Source organism: Pithys albifrons, chromosome 1 (genome assembly GCF_047495875.1).
Source record: "Pithys albifrons albifrons isolate INPA30051 chromosome 1, PitAlb_v1, whole genome shotgun sequence".
NCBI lineage: Eukaryota > Metazoa > Chordata > Aves > Passeriformes > Thamnophilidae > Pithys > Pithys albifrons.
The window spans coordinates 88,755,313-88,775,931 of NC_092458.1; the positions used below are offsets into that span (position 1 = coordinate 88,755,313).

At 44.9% G+C, this 20,619-nt stretch overlaps 1 protein-coding gene across 2 annotated transcripts in view; it reads left to right on the forward strand.

The window, feature by feature from the left end:
* Window positions 1–20,619, forward strand: part of NAA50 (N-alpha-acetyltransferase 50, NatE catalytic subunit) — a 25,592-nt gene continuing 4,973 nt past the window's right edge. The window contains exons 1-4 of one of the 2 annotated variants that reach the window (XM_071559642.1): window positions 1–184; window positions 16,834–16,970; window positions 17,437–17,556; window positions 19,101–19,167. In XM_071559642.1, the coding sequence (XP_071415743.1) occupies window positions 177–184; window positions 16,834–16,970; window positions 17,437–17,556; window positions 19,101–19,167 (332 nt within the window). In that variant the 5' untranslated portion in view covers window positions 1–176. The remainder of the gene's footprint in view (window positions 185–16,833; window positions 16,971–17,436; window positions 17,557–19,100; window positions 19,168–20,619) is intronic. The other variant, XM_071559647.1, reaches the window with a different exon arrangement.

Below are 20,619 nucleotides of genomic sequence, written 5' to 3' on the forward strand. Positions count from 1 at the left end.
GTCAGCGGGGCGGGGCGGGCGGAGGCCCATGTGGAGCGGGAGCGGGATTGGGATCACGATCGCGAGCGGGAGGAGACTGAGCAGCCCGCCCTGAGCACGGCGAGGCCGGAGCCGCACTCGCACCGCCGGGCCCTGCACGCAGCCAGCGCGGACACCGGGCAGGCCGTGGACGCACCATGAAGGGGTGAGTGTGGGGCTCGGCCCGGGCCAGGCCCGTCTGCGCCGCCCGGAGCGGAGCGGGGAGCGGGGCGGGCCGGGCGCGGCCGGCGGGAGGTGCGGGGCAGGGAGCGAGCGGTGTCGCCGCCTCGGGGCCCGGGGGATGTTGCCGTTCCCCTCCCGCCCGCTGGGACGGGGCCGGGGAGGCGGGGGAGCCCCTCTCGGGGAGAAGGGCGGGCGGTGCTGCTCTGGGAGCCCCTCGGACCCAGCCGGAGGTCCCCGCGGGAGCCCCTGCGCCGCCAGGGCTGTGCCGCCGCCGCCGGGAGCGGCTCCGGGCTGGGCCGCGCCGGGGCCGTGGGATCCCGCCCCGCCCGGCCTGGGATCCCGCCTCGCCCGTCCTGAGCTCCCGCGGCGCGCACGGCGGGGCCGACCCGGGACTCGGCCCGGTCTGGCCGCGCTGCCCTCCCTGTCTGGCCGCAGCGAAGGAGCGCCCTCGGTCTGCGCGAGAAAGCTGCCAGCCTGGGCTGTGTGTGCTTTTGCAGCGCTATTGTGTGTGGCATTCTCTGAGCACTTTTGTCAGGTTTTAAGTCTTGAATTACTGCGTGGAGACTGTGCGGCGTGGATGGATGACAGACGAGCTGTGTTCTGTGTCACGGTTCTGTAGCACGCTGCTTTGGGCCTGCCATCACTTCTCTGTGTGTCTAGAAAACCATAGATTTCAGACGTGGTTGGCTGAAACAGTGATTGCCTGCTCAGTGCGGGCAACCAAGTGCCGTGTTTGAGCAGGAGACTGGAGGCCTTTAGACTCACAGTCCTCCTTTGGTGTCAGATGACTTGCCTGACCTTGCACAGGTCACTTTGGGACAGGTTTTTCAATGTTGGTTAAATCGCCTGGTGTTTATTAATTTCAGCATCACTTGCCCCTCGTGAAATGTGGTCGTTCCACTCCTGCACCTCAGTTTCTTCATACTCACAAAGGAAGCTTTCCACAGCTGCTTCGCAAAAGAGCATTAAACCAGTCCCCTTGAAACTGGTGTTATGCAATGATGGGTATTATTATTCCAGTTTGGCAGCTTAAGGGAGGGTGAATGGAAGCTGAAGCACTTAAGCTTTTACTGAGAAATGGTAAGGGGTTTAGCTTATTAGCAATTGGGGTGAGGTCACACCAGACTGCTTGATAACAGACTTTCAGCTGCTTCTTACAATGTGTAAGCAGCTTCAGTCATCGTGGGGGGCTGGCAAGTGGCTGTAGAAAGAGGCTCAGCGGTGATTGCAAATAAACTAACTCGGCTGGCATTAAATAGGTGTGTTTGGGGTATTGAACAGCCCTTTATCCACCTGCACCACCCTACACAGAACGGGGCACCCCCACCCTTAGTTACCTTGCGATGAGGGCGGCAGAGTTTGCGAGGAAAGCAGCGGCAGGATCAGCCCAGACGAGGTGGCTGTTGACGTGACTTGTTCCGCAGCGCTCCCGACGGAACTGGGTTTCCTTTTATCCTTTGTTGACCGTTCTGTTGTTTGCTACAGTTTAGCCTCGCCTTGGCTGCGTGTCAGTGGTGGGACAGGGTTACTGGGACCTGGATGTGCCAGCGGGAAAGCGGCCCAGGTGTGTCCGGCTGGAGCCGGGGGGTCTCCTGGCAGGTCACAGCCCGAGCTGTGCTCCCGTGCTCCCCCAGGGACCGAGCCTGGCTGTGCTTGCACTGCTCAGCAGCTCTCATTTCGTGGAGATTTTTACTTTTTGTATTTTTTTTTTAAATAAAAAGCTGTGCAGAAAAAAACCTACATATCCCTCTTCTACTTCCAGAGCTCCAAACTTTATTTCTGCTACTCTACTTTCACTTACAGGCAGCTTTATTGCTGCTTTGACTTCAGGACTTATCCTTTGCACTCTGTACTTGGTATTTCTGCTTTTCTGGTACTCCTTCATCTCTTTGAAGAGCAGAATATTCCTGTCTTGCCAAAACACTGTTAGCACCATGCAGCAAGTTTTTGTGCAGAATAAATTCATATTCTCGTGCAGATTCTCATATTGAATCCAGGTGTTCTCTAAAAATTCAAAAGGAGGCAAATATGCTGACAGAACTCTGACTGAAAAATAACCCCATTGAAATACAATCAGAGACTCAAAGGATTAGAGAATATTTCAAAATGAATATATAAATTACACAGAGGTACTTTGAAACAAATCCAAACTATTTGACAAGTTACAGAGATTGGTGAAGATTCCTCAAGTACTCTCAGAAGATGGGTCAAAAATTAGATCTAAAGCTTCAACTCCCCACATGCAGAAACTGATGTGTTTGAAGGGATCTGATCTGGCTTCAGTATTGAATCCAAAATTGTAGATAAGTCCTTCTGAACACACTCAGTCTATCTGACTACTTTTTCTGGGAGTGTAAATATTACATTGCAACCCACACCACAAACTGCAGATAAAATTTTTGGGAGCACTAAGACACATAATGTCAGCTGTTATTATGAAGAGTCTACTAGGGCAGAGAAAGAATCAAAAAAGAAGCAGTCAAGTTCACTGACATTTTGAAATTTCAGATCTAAATGTGTTGCTTGGAGCTCTCTTTCTTAGCTCTCTGAATTCAAAATAGCACAGAGATATGTGTTAATAATGCATAACAGGTTGTAGTATCTCTGTGATCTCCTCCTGCAAAGACCCCTGGTTTCAGAGATAGTTTTTTGCTTTCTCAGCTGCTTAAAATTTTGTGGGTTTTCTCTTATTTGGTGAGTTAAATGGCTTCTGAACTTGTAACTGCTATTACCTCCCTCCCATCTGGGTTTGTGATACTTGGCTTTATGTTCACTCTGTCTTCACCTTCTGAATTATTTTAATACTGGAGAGTCTCTTTTTTTCCCTTTTTTCTTAAATGTGACTTGAAAAACTGAGGTAATTCACTGTCCTGTTGGTGAGCCTCATGATTCTCCAGAGATTCACTTCTTTCTTCATTTATTGTATTCCTAAATGTTGTTATTGTTAGTTCTGGAATTTGAAAATCTATTTTAGAACTGGGTTTGCATGAGGAAAAATACCAACGGGAGGGACTCGGGTTCTACTGTCTGTGGTAATTTGGCTGTTTTTGTAGGGCAGTTGTAAATAACACTCCCTTCACTTTGCTGCTTTCAGGATGTTGATTCACTTGTTGCTCAGTGGTTTTGTCTTTTCGTTACAGTCCTTACACTGCTGGTTTTAGAAGAGAGAACAGAAAATGTTGTGTTGATTCTTGAGCATTTGCTGATTGCTCTCTGTGACCTTTGGATATCTTAAAGCGAGGGTGCGTTTCTGACCTGTTTCAGTTCAGATGGAACCTGTGAGAATGAGACATCCAGACTTCCCTGGTGCCCTTCCCTAAAATCCACGGTACAGGAGGGTAGTGCAGGACTGTGTGCTCAGCTGTGTGCACGTCCCTGCTGCGTGACTGGGACTGTCAGACACACTGAACGTGTTCTGAGCAGGGCCCAGTGCCTGCCATCCTCTGCCTGTGTGTTCTTCTGTCACATTGACCAAACTCCTCCCAAGTTTTGATGGGAAACACCTGTGGGATTGTCACATGGCAGCAAATGTTGAGCCACGTGATGAAAGACTCATTGAAACAGAGAGCAGAGTGCTGTGTGTTAAACCACTGCTTTAGAAAGTAATGTCAGTGTTGGGTCCAGTCCTATTTAACATCTTTATTTGTGATTTAGATGAGGGGACTGAGTCCATCATCAGCAAATTTGCCGATGACACCAAGTTGGGAGGGAGTGTCAATGTGCTGGAAGGCAGGAGGGCTCTGCAGAGGGATCTGGATAGACTTGAGGGATGGGCTGATTCCAATGGGATGAAGTTCAACAAGGCCAAGTGCCGGGTCCTGCACTTTGGCCACAACAACCCCCTGCAGCGCTACAGGCTGGGCACAGAGTGGCTGGAGAGCAGCCAGGCAGAAAGGGATCTGGGGGTACTGATTGACGGGAAGCTCAACATGAGCCAACAGTGTGCCCAGGTGGCCAAGAAGGCCAATGGGATCCTGTCCTGTATCAAAAATAGCGTGGCCAGCAGGACCAGGGCAGTGATCCTTCCCCTGTACTCTGTGTTGGTGAGGCCACACCTTGAGTGTTGTGTTCAGTTCTGGGCCCCTCAGTTCAGGAAAGAGATTGAGGGGCTGGAGCGCGGCCAGAGAAGAGCAACAAGGCTGGTGAAGGGACTGGAGCACAAGTCCTATGGGGAGAGGCTGAGGGAGCTGGGGTTGTTTAGCCTGGAGAAGAGGAGGCTCAGAGGTGACCTCCTCACTGTCTAGAACTACCTGAAGGGAAGTTCTAGCCAGGTGGGGGTTGGTCTCTTCTCCCAGGCACTCAGCAATAGGACAAGGGGGCACGGGCTCAAACTCTGCCAGGGGAAATTGGAGATCAGAGAAAAATTCTTTGCAGAGAGAGTAATCAGGCATTGGAATGTGCTGCCCAGAGAGGGGGTGGATTCCCCATCCCTGGAGGTTTTTAAACTGAGATTGGATGTGGCACTGAGTGCCATGATCTGGTAAAGGGACTGGAGTTGGACCAAGGGTTGGACTTGATGATCTTGGAGGTCTTTTCCAACCCAATTGATTCTATGACTCTGTGATTCTAAGGTCTGCTGCTTTTGTGAAGGAAGCTCCTGGGAGATTGCCTCTTAACTTTTATGTGTGTGCAGTTAAGTCTTGGGGTTTGCAGTTTCTGAGGGTCCTGACTTGCTGTAGCAGAGTTCTTCAGGTGGGATACCTCACAGCAGGGAGCTGCTGCTGCCACAGAGATCTCCCTAACCCAGAGGCTTTGCAGGCTGGTGCTATTCCAGCTGCCCTTGTGGGAGAGACATCACAGCTGGGGAGAACTGAACATAACAGAAACATAACTGGTGTTTTTAAAGTACAGGGAACTATTGTGGGTAAGCTCTGATACCTCTACTTGTTTTGCCAGGATTCACAAAGTAAACCTTTCAAGGCCCTGAAGGACAGGGAGGGATTTTCTCTCCTGAGTTTGTGCAGAACAGTTGGTTTGTTTCCCTTCACTAGGCACAGTGCTAAGTTTAATGTATATGGGTGGAAGTTCCAAGTTTATGAGAAAACTGCTGAATTGTCATAAGCACTGGAGGCAGGACAAAAAAGGTAATTGAGCTTAAAAATCATTGTTTATTTTTAGTCTTTTCCTGAACCCAGAAATGTCCAAGTATGAGCTATACTCTCTACATTTGTTTTCATGGATGGTAAATTTAGACCTTGCCTATATGGATGCTTACAAATGGCTTAATAGCTTCTAAATGAGTTTATAAAAAACTCAGTACAGTTTATTAAAGGTACTTTAACCTGATTTATAACTCTTACCACTTTGAGTTTAATTCCATAACCAGCTTAAGGCATTCCATGAAGTAGGAGGGATTGGGAGAGTAGGAAGGTGGTATAGGGGTTGTGGCCATTTTACTGAAGCACTTTAGACCCCGGTCTTGGCTTTTGAGTGCTATTTGACCATTCAGTTCTTTCTGCTTGTATATGTGGCTTGCTAATATGTAGATTGGCTTGCTAGTTTGGGACATTTCTATGAAAAATGTGGTATCTTTAATCACCAAATACCACAGACTCTGCTGCCATCTCCTGAGGACAAGAAATGATGCATCCTTCTTTGCCACATTAAATCTCTTCTGAAATGGGGAATAATGGGTAATGATTGAGCCAGAAAAATACTTTTATCCTAGTGGAAATTACTCAGAACTTGAAGAGCCTGCCCATTTGGCAACCATCAGAAGCGTTCAGCCCAATAATCTGAGAAGGTTCTAGATATTTTTACCAGAGGAGGTGGAGGAAAGAACAGAAGTTGGATGTTTGTATTTGGGAATTGATGACAGAAGTGCAGTATTTCCTTGCATCCCTTCTGCTTTAAGTGAGGCAGCAATGTCAGCATTACCTTCTGCCCCGTGCTGAAGAGGGGAAGGGAAGAAGTGGCCTATGTGGGAGTTTCAAAGGAGTGGAAATTTGTCAGGAGGGAGATTTAAGGTGGGGAACGAAAGGGGGCGAAGGAAGCAGTTTATGAGTAGTTATGTGGAGACCCTTGGACTTGAAGACCTGAGAGCAGAGAAAGCGTGTCATTGAAATGGGGTAACTGTGTTTTTGTGTCAAAGCATATTGAATTAATTCATTACAGAAAGGAAATTAAATGAGTCTTTATGGAAAACAGAGCCAAAACCATTTCCACAACACTGTCACTTAGGTGACTGAGATTAAGATACTTGAATTTTCCTGAGGGCAAAGGGTTTTTTCTTTAATTAATTGAAAATAAAATACTGTGCTGCATGGTGAGATCTTCACGCATGAAGTACTTCCTGAGCTCGATTGGCCTTCTTTCTCCTCTCCCTGTTCTTTTCCAGGCTCCCTGTGATTTTTGGCCCTTAGCAGACTAGAATCTCTAACCCTGAAAAAATTTCAGATTTCCACTCTCTGAGCATTGTATTTATGTTCTCTTGAGAGTGTGGAGTGAGAGGTGAGACCCAGGGCAGCAAGTGAAGGCTTATGTAAGTTTTCTCTACTTGTGTTTGGAATTACTTGTCAGTAAAGATCACAAATTAGGTTGAAAATTTCAGTTAAAGGAGACCTTTATGTTTTTACCTCTTTAGCACAAATTTTCATTTGAGAACAATTCTTTCTCATTGAAAACTGGGAAAAGGATGGGAGGGAAAATAGCTTTTTTTGCTTGATAAGTTACGTACTTAGAATGATTGCTGCTTTAGAAGTGTTTTAATGTAGGCATATAAAACTGATAGCATGTTCTGTTAATTTGCACAGTATGTTATTAATATAATGTGTGATTTGAACACCTTAAAAAAAACTGGCGCTGACATACAAAGGCAGGAAACCCATAATGACCTGACTTCTAAAATAATTATTCTAATGGACACAGGCATTTGTAAGAAAAGGTGTTTCAGTGACCTATAGAAATAGTTCATATGAAGCAGAAAAATAATTTTCTCCTGATATGTCATTTCTGTAGTTTGTTGCCTAATATAAATACCAGGGGTGCCCTCAAGCTGTGCTTGTGTAAATAAGGTACTTGGTAAGCCCAGCATCACTTCTGTTTTGAATTTGAACATCAGCCTCTGTTCGTTCCTGAGGATCATCAGGTACTTCATGAACAGTAATTAGTGAAGGGTCAGGATCTCCTGGGAGGCAAGTAAGGGTTGTGATTGTTTTATCTGGGGACACTGTATGTGTCTATGGCCAGACTTGGCGAACGCAGATTTGGGCGGGGCTTTCCCCACGTGCCCTTCCAGCCTGTGCAGTGGATTTTTAGGTGAGGCACAGCGTGTGCAGAACTGGCCCCACCGTTTCAGTCCTGAGGTCCATTTGCCACGGCTGAGCGAGCTTGGACAGTGACAGGGAAGTCCTCGGGTCTGTCACAGCACCCGGTACTAACCGGGGCTGACCCTGCTGAGCATCCGAGATAGGATGGGATGGGATGTCAGGGAGGCATTGAACTGCCAGGGGACGGTCCCACTGAGACTGGAACTCAGGTCCTTGGGATTCAGAGTCCAGAGTGCTCTCCTTTACACCACGGGGATATGGAAAAGGGCAGTAATTTATGTCTCAGGATACAGGCAGTGGAGGCACAAAATTAATTTTGAGCAAAGCTTTTTCAAACTAGTGAGTACTTCTGCTTTGCAATCATGAATCAAAGTCTGAACGTTCTTGTGAGCTTACCTGACTAATCAGGAAAAGTGGTTAGATGAGCAGTAGTGTTGAGATTTCTGGCACCTCTTTATTTGCTCTATGATCACAGGCAAGTTGTTTCCTCTTTCACCTGACTTTGATGTACTTGGGACAGACAGAATAAAACTCTGGGCCTTAACGTTGTGAGGTGCTGTGAAGCATCAGAGTGTTATGGCAACTAAATAATAAATGTACGGCTGCTCTTCAGTTCTAGGCCAACTATATTTATTCCTGATATTTTAGAGTTTGAAAAGTCTGTCAGCTGGGCATGGTGATTCCTGTTCTATGTATCCAGCTGCAGAATAAGATAGCTTTTCATTTTCTTAGGAAAGTTTATTTTCATTTGACACTTGTTGAAGTGACCTCAGTACCTCCCCTTGCACTTGCATAATCAGACTGCTGAGGTACTTGATGATTGTACCACTACTTTAGCTTTAGGGTTAGCTTTTGGGTTGTCTTTTTGGGGGTGTTTCTTTTGGGTTTTTTTGAGATCATAGTTGAGTCCAGATTTCAGATCTAGTATAACTCTCAAAGAACGCGTTTGAGCTGGGAAAACTGAGGCTATTACAGCATAACTATTTTTTGCATGTGAAGAGTGGCCAGTCTTTTGTACATGGTCAGGTTTTCTAGGTTGAAGCAGAGTGAATTATCCAAATAAAATTAAGAAACTTGACTGTAATGTGCTGTGTATTTTGATTTTTTTTGTTATAAACAAGGGAGGCAAAGACTGTCTGAAGCATGCATGACACTGAAACCTACTCACAGTGAGATCCATTAGAGTTGCAAATCTTGAATGAAGTCTTCTGTTAATTCTGATGGCAAAATTCCTTAGCTTTCTTCTATGCATCACTGTGGCCTTCCACAGGCCAGCACACAGCTAGAAGTGACTTTCAGCAGGGTATCAGGTGTCATGCAAATGCATGTTTTCAGTAGTAAGCCGGGCTAAAGAAGGTCAGGGGGACTCAGAAGCAAATTGGTAAGATTTTTCCATGCTAGGTTTGTACTTATCCTTCTGGTTTTCTGACAAGTGGAGCAGAGTAGATATACAGCCCACAGATCTTGGAGATAATTGAAAACATACTGGTCTGCCCACAAGAACTAGGGCTGACTTGTGTGCCTAGCAAGACAGCTATCTGTTACAAAAAACCCCAAACCCAAACAAAAACAAAGCAACCAAAAAAGCCTCAATGACCCCAGAACCCAAAACACTGGAGAGGCTTTTTTGGCCTTGGAGTTGAATCTAAGCAAAGCCACACCCTTCAGGTCTATGGCTTTCATAGTGCTGGTTTGGTTTTATTTTATGAGTGGATTATCCTGTCTAGACTCCCGCTTTGCCTTGGAAGCCAGAATAGAAGCAATAAAGCTATCTGGCCACTTGGCAGGTGTCAAACCTTCTCTGGAGTCCTCTTAATTTGTTAGGGCCCATTTCTCTGTGCTCCCTCTCCTGACCGATGGTACCTCAGTAAGTTTTGCAAGCGTCAGATACAGCTCTGCTAAATTTAGCATGCCAGATGCCTTCAATAAACCCAGCTATCAGTTATGTGGAGATCTGTTTCAGTCAGGCACATCCCGCTGGGGAGAGTCTTGCACTATTTAAAATTGAATGAGACTGAGATTCCCACCTTTTCTCCCTCATGGTGGTCGAAAACTGTTATTCAGCGCTTGATATTCCTGGGACTGAATTTGAGTTTCTTTTTGAACTGTAACTCTGGAAATTGGCTTCCTCGTGAGCCAAAATTTGAATAGCAGTTGTCTTTGAGCAGCAAAAGGCAGTCTTAGCATAAGTAATGCTGGTATCTCATTTAGCCTGTGTTACTTCCACCAGCAGGGCGGTCCCATGGTGTAAAGGAGAGCACTCTGGACTCTGAATCCCAAGGACCTGAGTTCCAGTCTCAGTGGGACCGTCCCCTGGCAGTTCAGTGCCTCCCTGCCATCCCATCCCGTCACATCTCGGATGCTCAGCAGGGTCAGCCCCAGTTAGTACCGGGTGCTGTGACAGTCCCGAGGACTTCCCTGTCACTGTCCAAGCTCGCTCAGCCGTGGCAAATGGACCTCAGGACTGAAACGGTGGGGCCAGTTCTGCGCACGCTGAGCCTCACCTAAAAATCCACTGTGCAGGCTGGAAGGGCACACCCACGTGGGGAGAGCCCTGCCCAAAGCTGCATTCACAAAGTCTGGCCATACATACTTTCACCAGCATAAATTTAAGACATTGTAGGAAAAATAGACTGTGTTCAAACAACAGCCCTGTAATAAACTGCAGGTAGAGGAGTGCAGTGGGACTAATTGGGATTGCATTTGGTCCTGCAAAGAGTGAGGTTTATTCTAGCCAGTGCCTGAAGGATATGAGGACACTGGCATGCAAGAGCAGGAGTATTAATGCCAATGTTCTGGGCATGCATCCAGTTTCAGTAACTGGTGCATGTCACCTCACCAAAGCCACACTTCCATTCGGATTTTGTGGATCACTCTTCACTTCCGCCCTTACAACACTCGGCAGTGTCGCTGTGTGCTTTTAGCAGACAGCAACTGTGCTCACCAGGAATCAGTTCTTTTACCTAGAGAAGTCTCAGAGTATTTTTACCCCAGTAACCAAGTCATGGAATGGAGCAGTTGTGAGAAGTGCAAACTGCTAGCATATTGGTTATACTCTGGTGATAATAACACCAAGTTTATGGGTTCAATCCCTGTATGGGGCATTCACTTAGGGGTTGGACCTGAAGATCCTTGTGGGCCTGTTTCAACTCAGAATATTTTCTGGGTCTGTGATATGCCAGGAAAATGCTTCTGGTAGAGACAGGAAAAACTTTTTGTCATTAAACAGGACAATAGTAAGTAGTGATCCTTCCCCTGTACTCTGCATTGGTGAGGCCACACCTTGAGTGTTGTGTTCAGCTCTGGGCCCCTCAGTTCAGGAAAGATATTGAGGGGCTGGAGCAGGTCCAGAGAAGAGCAACAAGGCTGTTGAAGGGACTGGAGCACAAGTCCTGTGGGGAGAGGCTGAGGGAGCTGGGGGTGTTTAGCCTGGAGAAGAGGAGGCTCAGAGGTGACCTCATCACTGTCTAGAACTACCTGAAGGGAAGTTCTAGCCAGGTGGGGGTTGGTCTCTTCTCCCAGGCACTCAGCAATAGGACAAGGGGGCACGGGCTCAAGCTCTGTCAGGGGAAATTGAAGTTGGAGATCAGAAAAAAATTCTTTGCAGAGAGAGTAATCAGGCATTGGAATGGGCTGCCCAGAGAGGTGGTGGATTCCTCATCCCTGGAGGTTTTTAAACTGAGATTGGATGTGGCACTGAGTACCATGATCTGGTAAAGGGACTGGAGTTGGACCAAGGGTTGGACTTGATGATCTTGGAGGTCTTTTCCAAACCAATTGATTCTATGATTCTATGCTTCTATGATCTTTATGTTCTCCTAATTTGGGCTCATAATTTATTTATTTCTTTACAACAGCAGAGGATTGGTACTTCTGATGTACCCTGTACACATAGGACTGACCAAAGCAGACCTTGGACGGCAGGGTAAATTTATATAACTGATTTGGCTGAGAGGTAAGAAGCAGCAGGTCTAGTTGTAAATAGCTGTTAATAACAAACAAACAAACTTACAAAAATATCTCCAAACTCACAAAGCTGTTTATTTAACTCCAGTGAAGAGAAAGGAGTGATCATGTTGTGTCCTTTGTTACAGGCGCTTTGACTCGGATATTTGAAGTAGTTTTTTTAAGTCCTTAGGTTCAAAGGGAATGTTATTCTGTAAATGATAAAATGTAACACAGTATTCTCTAGACGCTGTACTGTGTTCATAGCTGCATTGACAGAGCTGCTTCCCTGTACTCCTCTTGCACAGTACTTCTAGTTTAAACTGGGGTGGGCTGGCACTTCTGTTCAAGAACCAGCCAGTTCTGCCTCTGGCAACTTGTTTTCTCTTCTTTATGCTGGCAGAAGACTTGTGTGGTGAACCCAGTCGGGGACTGATGTGGGTTAAAACTCAACTTTTCTTTTTTTGGCTAGGTTAGTTTTAATTGGTGTTGGTTCACCACATTGTGGCACAAATGTTTGTGCCAGAAAGAAGATGGGAATGTGTGGCTTGGGGACAGCAAGACTGAAAATTCTGGCAACAGTGCCAGCTTTCCCATGATTTTACTCAAGGCTCCTTGCCCTCAAGTCACTTTTGCCACACTGTCCTCAGGCAAAATGATGAACTCTCATGATGTGGGTTTTCCTTTCTATGTCCTCATTTAGTTTATTAAATGTTTCTGTGCGTAATAGATGTGGTGCTGATTTAATCAGCTAGTACTATACATTAAAGCAATTTATGGTTTCAGTACATTACTATATAACCAGACATATTTAGCACATTAATTTACGCTCTCTGCAGTGTTTCTCAAACCCTTTTCATGTTATCCTTCAGGATAAGGTACTGACCCTGGTGCACCCCTCGAGCAGTGAGGAGCCAGCTAGTGCCAGAGCAGGAGTCAGGCAGCAGAGAATCGGAGGCAACAATGAATGTGGCAAGTGGTGAGAGAGAGAAGGGGGCAAGTCTGAGGGCTCAAGGAAACCTGTCAGGAAGAACCTTTGGAGCTCGTTTCTCTGGCCTGGTGCCAGCATCAGGGTGATGTCTTGGCTCAGCAGCTACAAGCAGCCTTAGACTCTGCTTGTGCAATTATCTATTTATTTATTTTCTGTCTGAAATCCTGGTTAAGGTCCATCTTCTGGCCATGTCCCTTTGTTAACCATCTTGTCCTGGTTGCCTGTGATGATATATCTGTGTCCTGTTGCACTGTCATCTTAAATATTTCATAGTGACTGCCTTCTAATGCCTCATTGGTTTCATTAGTGAATAATTAATTTTAAAATAATATCAGAAAACACCCTGCCTGATGATGATCTGCATCAAAAGGGACTTGCTGTGTAACAACTTTGCTGTGAGTTCATTGCTTTGCTGTGAGTTCGTGATGCTCACCCTGCTGATCTACTGAAGCTTGGAACTACTAACAGAGAAAAAGTATCACCAAAGTTAACATGCTGTTGTTTGGAGAAGAGGGCTAAGCTTTCAGTGCCTGTGTATCAGTGTGAAATTTGTCTCTTCCGTTATTGACTCCCTACCCTGCAGCTAATCTGACCCAACTGAACAGCTGAGACCTGCTGCCTTTGGTTTGCACTCTGGCACCAAAAGAGACTGTTCAGTCTTCTCTTCCCTCTTAGTGCAAGATTACTGAGGGGCTCTGTAGGGATTGGTTTGCAATATTTGGAATGGAGAAAGTCCTGCCAGAAATGGATTTGTGAAGAAGATCAACAAGTCACTGATAACGCTTTAACAACTGATGTTTTTAATGTTGTTTGAATGTACAGAATGTCTGGTAAAATGTCTTTTTGCAAAGTCACTGCTTCTCCTTCCCAGAACACCCCATTATCTCAGGGCTCTGGAGGAAGGTTGTGACGTGTCTGTTACCTGAACCCCCTCCTATTGAGTGTAAATCCCCTTACTCCCACTGGGCCAGAGCCAAACCCCCTCTTGTTTGCTATTGGTGGATTTGAATCCCTCCAAGGCCTATATAAACCCCTGACCAGCAATAAACTCTCTCTTTTCCTTCTCCCTCTCCAGTGGTCTCTGTGTGTCCTTCCCAGGGGCTCTTGGGGACCACGTGGTCAGGGAAAGCAGGGAGCACCTATTCTCCTTGGTAATGGAATAAGCTCCAGGACCAGGAGAATCATCCATACCATTGCAGATTGCATCCCTACAACAGACAGCACCAACGAGGCAGAAGGAACCCCCAAAGGGACAGTGCTCTGCTCCAGGAAAACTCACACAGACACAAAGATACCCAGGGTCACACATGCCTCAGTTTCATTCCTGTCCTTTGTGAGCAAAAGGTAGTGGCACTGCTGGCTGGGATTAGAAAGGGCACAACTTGCCTTCTGTGTGCCGCAAGAAGCCCTGCCATGCTGGGCTGAACAGCTGTGCAAAGCTGGGCATAAAACAAAAATTACAGTTTCTACATGATGCATCCAATAACTTTTACAGCATGCTTGTTTACACTGGGAGTACTTCTGTGGTGTGAGGAGATCATCCTCAGTGTCAGGATTTACTTCATGTTGAAATAGAATTATCAAAGGGACTTGCACAAATGGCAATACATGAAGAAAGAAATCTTGCCTTTGTAGTCTCGTGACCAGTTGAGAAAAGATTTTTATTATCTTGTGTTTTGTGTTTTTCATTCTTGTAGTCCTTGTTAAAACCGCTTACACTCACTCAAGGGCAGCTAATCTCTTCTTGAGAGCAAAAATAATCTGGAAGATGTAAAAGGTTGTGAAACAAAGGGCTGGTCATGGTAGGACTCACAGAAAGGAGATACTGCAGACTATTTCAGCACAATGTAGTGCTTTGTAGCTCGACCTATAACAAAGGCATATAACCCCTTGTTTTTGCCTGTAGCATGCCCGGGTATCTTGGCATTGATGAGATGCAGGAATATGGAGCCTCTTGCTTCTTCTGTCATTCTTGAGGTCGCTCTTGGAGAACATCCTGTGTAGGGGTGAGTGTAAGTGCATCCCTTAAGGAAAGCTGTTTGAAGTTCTACCTTAAAGAGTACAGAGCTACCTGGAGTATGTGTGGTGGCTGTGGTGTATGCAAGGTGAATTGGTTAACCGATTATGTGATAGCTTGTTAGATGTGAGAGTGCATAAAAGGTGTAGATATTACTGCGTGAGAGTTAGTTGGATCTAGATCTACTAGGATGTGAGATGATGTAATAGGAACTTCTAGGAACTATCTACTTGTACTATGAGCACTGTCTGTTAATCTATCTTGAATAAACTCCCTAAGATGTGAGCCTTCTGATCAAGCCTTCTGATGACTGCTGTGCCTGAGCTCTTCTGACCGTCAGTCCACAGCCCAGCTCGGTGTAAGGGGTTCCCCCTCTAATACTGTCCACACAGTAACATCTCTCTCAGGATATTGCTCTACAGTTGAGGAGAGCTTGGGGGCAAACTGCAAGGAATCATGCTTAGCAGTTGCCTTTGCAGTTAGTGAGGAAAAAAGTCAACATGTGCAGTGTGGTGGGGGGAGGATAGATGAGCAGAAAGAGCCCACACTGACATGAGATGCTTGACATCAGGGAGCTTTGTAATCTCGGGCAAATGTGTGGCAAAAAGGTTAGACTTTGGAGTCAGCAAAGTCAATATGTAAATGCTGTCTGTTAATTCAAAGTAGTAACTGGAACATATTAATGTGACAGAATTACAAAAGCATCAATATTCTGTTTTTGCTCTGCGGTCCTCTAAAAGGCAGGCCCTGCTTACGAGTTGTTGAGCTTCTTCAGGGCTCAGTAGGGAGATTGTCTGATCTGTGTCATACCAGAGTGGGCAATGGTCAGCCTTCATATCTCTGCAGAACTGAAGACTTTATTCTTTGCTGTAAAAGAAGAGGAGAAGGTGTGTGTGTAACTAAGTTATGGTTCTTGAAGTAAATGTTAAGGGCTCCCTTCCTGTAGTTTTTTCTGATAGTTTTGCAGGGTGCAGTCCAATGCCTGGACAGCATTGTGTGTTTGTCACCCATCATTCACAGTGACAACTAAAAGTGATACCTGGAGTATTAATCATTTAAAGGGTATTTTTAATGTATAATCAAGGTCAGTTAAATAAAGCAGAAACAGATTATACTCTGGATTGCCTGTTACAGTTATTGAAGAAAAAGATTTGTTATTTATTATATCTTCTTTGTGTCACTATTATTTAAATCAACCTGTGCTGTTGTGTCCCAGGCATTAACCTGTCTGAAAAAGCAAGCTGCCTAGGCACAAGAGACATTGGAGATAGAAAGCAGCTATTGCACATTGCCAGAATGAACTCCAAGTCTGACATACAAGGATCTTAGAAGCTGCTTCTTTGAAAATGGAATTTGACTTTTTTTCAAAAAGGCAAACAGTGTCTCTGCTGCTGTTTGGGCAGAAAACAATCTGGTTGTCCATATGTATTCAGTAAAACAGGGCCAAGAAGAACTTAGAATTCTGTGCATTTCTAATTCCATGTGCATTGGCTTTGCACCTGCCTGTGTATTCTGGTGACCATTTGGGAAAATATTTATATTATCTTGTGGTTTTTATTTTTCATTCTTGTAGTTCTTGTTAAAACTGCTTACACTCACCCATGGGCAACTAATCTCTATTTATTTTTGTTTTTTCTTTTAGATTTGCTTCTGTTTATGTAGTGTTTCTGTCAGGAAGTTAGTATTAGAAAAGAGAGAAACTTGGTCTGTTTGTTCACGGTAATTTAGTACAGTACTGGTATTGTAAAGTTGTGGTTCTGCTCTCAGTCAGCAGGAGGAGTTACTTCAGAGATAATCATGGGAGATGCAGATATCACCTTGAGAGGGGCACTTGCATATTAAAAAACTTGCATATTAACAAGATTACTATGTTTGTTATATACAGTATTGTTGCTTTTTAGAGACAGATGTCTAGTAATGACTGTCTAAGCACAAGCTTTACATTGATAGGTGGTAAAATTAAGGCTGTCTATGAGGCATGAATAAGGACTTCATTTCCTTGGTTTCTATTCTAGCTCTCTCTTCCTCTTCTTGTATTTTCTTTGAGGTTTTTGTTTCCCTTGTGATCTTGATGATCAGTGGAGAGAATAATGGGATAAAGTTAAAGCTAGTACTTCACAGAGCTTTGTGTTCTCCTGTCTCCCACCCAATAAAACCACAAGTGTACTATGGTAAGTGCTAAGTGTGGCCTGAGAAGTTCTCAGCTGTGTAGTACTGACTGGGATTATTTTTAGGTGTCGAATCAGCCACCTACATAAGATTTAATTGTATGGGTTTGACATGGTTGTTCAATTGTGTATTGAACTGATTATTAGAGGCAGTTCTCTAAGCATAACTAAAATTAGTAATTTTTGGTGTCCTTAAAAGTTTTGCAGTGTGTCAGATGTTAAGCATGTTTTGATTTGTTCCAGTAGCCGGATCGAGCTGGGAGATGTGACGCCACACAACATTAAGCAGCTGAAGAGGCTAAACCAGGTCATTTTTCCTGTCAGCTACAACGACAAGTTCTACAAGGATGTACTGGAGGTTGGCGAACTAGCCAAACTAGGTACAAGTGTTCTTGCCAGTAACTGTGGGCTGTGGTGGCAGAAGTGCTCATCATTGCTGTCCATAATGGCTTTGAATAGCAGCTTCTTCTATTTTGTCGATTTACATCATGAAAAATAACTGTTTGGGAACCTCAAAAAAAGCAGCTGTCCCAACCTCAGAGGGTTGGTGTTCTAAATAGATTACATCCCGCTGGGAATAGGCAAGTTTCCTGTTCCAGCCGAAACAGTTGTGTGCTGCCAGTTTGCCTCCTGATGTCACTGCTGGGTGCTGTGTGGTAATGACAACCACTGTGTCAGCACCACTGGTAACTTCACTCCAAGTGTGAATCCACAATGTATGATACTTTATCTGGATGGGAGAACTAGCAGGATGGGAGGGAGGAAGGAAGATCTGGGTTGTAAATGAAGGATCTGAATGCATACTTTGAGATTTGTGACTGATGACTTTGTTTCCCTCTCTGGAAGCCTATTTCAATGATATTGCAGTGGGAGCAGTGTGCTGTAGGGTGGATCACTCCCAGAACCAGAAGAGGCTCTACATCATGACACTTGGATGCCTGGCACCCTACCGAAGGCTAGGAATAGGTAAGGAGGATCTGCTTTTGAATCTGAGTCATCAGAGAAACCAGATTGCTGTGCACCATTCTAAATGCTCCTTCAGATTTTTAACCAAGTTGGTGCACTTTTAGACCACTGATTTCTTTGGAAGGGACTTGGAGGAAAGAGTACGATTTATCATAAAATCGACTGGGTTGGAAAAGACCTCCGGAGATCATCAAGTCCAACCCTTGGTCCAACTCCAGTCCCTTTACCAGATCATGACACTCAGTGCCACATCCAATCTCAGTTTAAAAATGTCCAGGGATGGGGAATCCACCACCTCTCTGGGCAGCCCATTCCAATGCCTGATTACTCTCTCTGCAAAGAATTTTTTTCTGATCTCCAACTTCAATTTCCCCTGGCAGAGCTTGAGCCCGTGCCCCCTTGTCCTATTGCTGAGTGCCTGGGAGAAGAGACCAACCCCCACCTGGCTAGAACTTCCCTTCAGGTAGTTCTAGACAGTGATGAGGTCACCTCTGAGCCTCCTCTTCTCCAGGCTAAACACCCCCAGCTCCCTCAGCCTCTCCCCACAGGACTTGTGCTCCAGTCCCTTCACCAGCCTTGTTGCTCTTCTCTGGCCGCGCTCCAGCCCCTCAATATCTTTCCTGAACTGAGGGGCCCAGAACTGAACACAACACTCAAGGTGTGGCCTCACCAAGGCAGAGTACAGGGGAAGGGTCACTGCCCTGGGCCTGCTGGCCATGCTATTTTTGATCCCATTGGCCTTCTTGGCCACCTGGGCACACTGTTGGCTCATTTATTATGTGCTCTTTTTTTCCTTGCCTTTCAAAAACTGACTTTTTGTAGAATTTTTAATTCAGGATTTCAGATTATTTTAATCATATTATCATTATATGATGTACATACTCTGCTTCGATAGATGTGGAAATTGATGCAGAGAGACATGAATAACATGTTCACAGTTATGTAGCCAGTGTACAAGTCATACATAACTCCTTCATTGGCTTCTCCCTTTGCTCTTGTAAATACAGAGGTTTTCTATTTATTCTACTTTACCACTACTGATTATTGCTGCTCAAGGGTAGTACCTGCTTTCTGTTTATAGTGCATTTAGCTCTTTGCTCCACACTGCAAATACATGGGCCAAATTAATCAAGACCTCACAGTAACCCATTTGCTTTGATAAACTGGAATGAAAAGATAACTTTATTTTGAATTATTTTACTAAGTCTTTGGTAGAAACACTTACCAGTGCTCTCACTGCTCTTTACATTGTTTTGACCATATTTTGAGGTGAGTTTTGAGACCTTGAAGCTGATATTAAAATATGCTTCTGGGTAGTTGTGGGGGTTTTTATTTTCCTCAAAGAAAAAGTCAATTAAAGTTTGTGAGCAGTCAGAGAGGCAGTGAAATACTTACACATCACATTTTATTTGCCTTTCCTGCTTTTCACAAGCTCTGTCATTTTGGTCTACCTATAATGAACGGGCCTCTCCTTAAGAAAGCACCTACCTCAGTACTTTTTGTGTCCTTCTGGTTTTCTTAAGTGTCTCTTTACCTTTCGGCAGGAACTAAAATGTTGAATCATGTCTTAAACATCTGTGAAAAAGACGGCACTTTTGACAACATCTATCTGTAAGTAAATAAGTTACACTCATGCATTTTTTGAGGGATGATAGAGCTAGATACAGGTGCAAAGGGAGGGATATCCAGGAGCAATTTTGGTATGTATTTCAGTGGGGTCATGGAACATCTTGTAAGTAGTACTAGCAGGAAAGCTAAGGGTCATATTCTGGGCTTGTTGTGTGATGCTGAGAAAACCAAAAGCTTGCTTGCTTTGCAAGGGCTTTTGCAAGTTTGCTAAATTTAAAAGTAGTTTAGTTACAAAATTATGTTCTAGAGCAAAATTACACTGTATGACAAAAAAATCTTTTTAGAAAGGATTTTATTTTTATCCTACCATGTCCTCTTCAGAATGGAAAACACTGCAAGTCTTGCCTGCAGTTTGGATGCATTTGCCATCTGTCTGTTATGACAGCACTCTGTGGATCAGAACATCACATCAGAGATGTTGCAAGCACTCTGAATTTACATCCAGTCATAAGGCTGAACTGTTATTCCAGTTCTTGCACACTGCCAGGTCAGCTATTTGTGCAGCAACACAGTAAACTAGATCAGTGCCCTGACCCAGCTGGGGAAGCTGTTTGCAGTTTTGTTTCTGGGTGTTGTTTTTGGTTTTAGTGTGTTTTGGGGTTTTAGAGGAGGTTTTCTTGTGGTTTTTCTTGCACTTTAAGGAGGACTGAGTAAAGCTCATCTCTCAGATGCCTGCTAATGGGATGGAGGATTTCCTTTTTGCTTTTGCACATCACTGTGTGCACAGTGAGGGGACTGTTTGCTGGTTTTAATGCAAAAACCCAAATCCTTCATAATCCTTCTTTACACTTCCCAGAATAAGGATTCTGGGATGACAATAAATAACCCCCAAAATTGGGCATAACAAAGTTCTTTTAGTGGCACACTGATTTTACTACTGTGTCTGTTGCTTGTGAATCTTCTATCTGAACATACTGTTTATGCAGCTTAGCACCTAATTTGACATCAGTGCCTGAATTTTCATTATTATAAAGTTCCCTTTTAGTTATTTGGTGCTTATTGGGCTTAACATGAAGATCTTTTGTTTTGTTTTGCTGTTGCTTCCAGTGTTGCTTTGAGTCTATGGTTATTCAGTGAGTTGTCATGATAAAGTGATTAATGAGCTTGTGCAGTGTCCACTGAATTTTGGAAGTGTTTATTGAATGCCTTTTGAGCCAAACAATTTTTCTTTCTTTTTTCCTTTTCCCCCCGTTTCCCCCCGTTTCCCCCCGTTTCCCCCCGTTTCCCCCCTTTTCCCCCCTTTTCCCCCCTTTTCCCCCCTTTTCCCCCCTTTTCCCCCCGTTTCCCCCCGTTTCCCCCCGTTTCCCCCCGTTTCCCCCCGTTTCCCCCCGTTTCCCCCCGTTTCCCCCCTTTTCCCCCCTTTTCCCCCCTTTTCCCCCCTTTTCCCCCCTTTTCCCCCCTTTTCCCCCCTTTTCCCCCCTTTTCCCCCCTTTT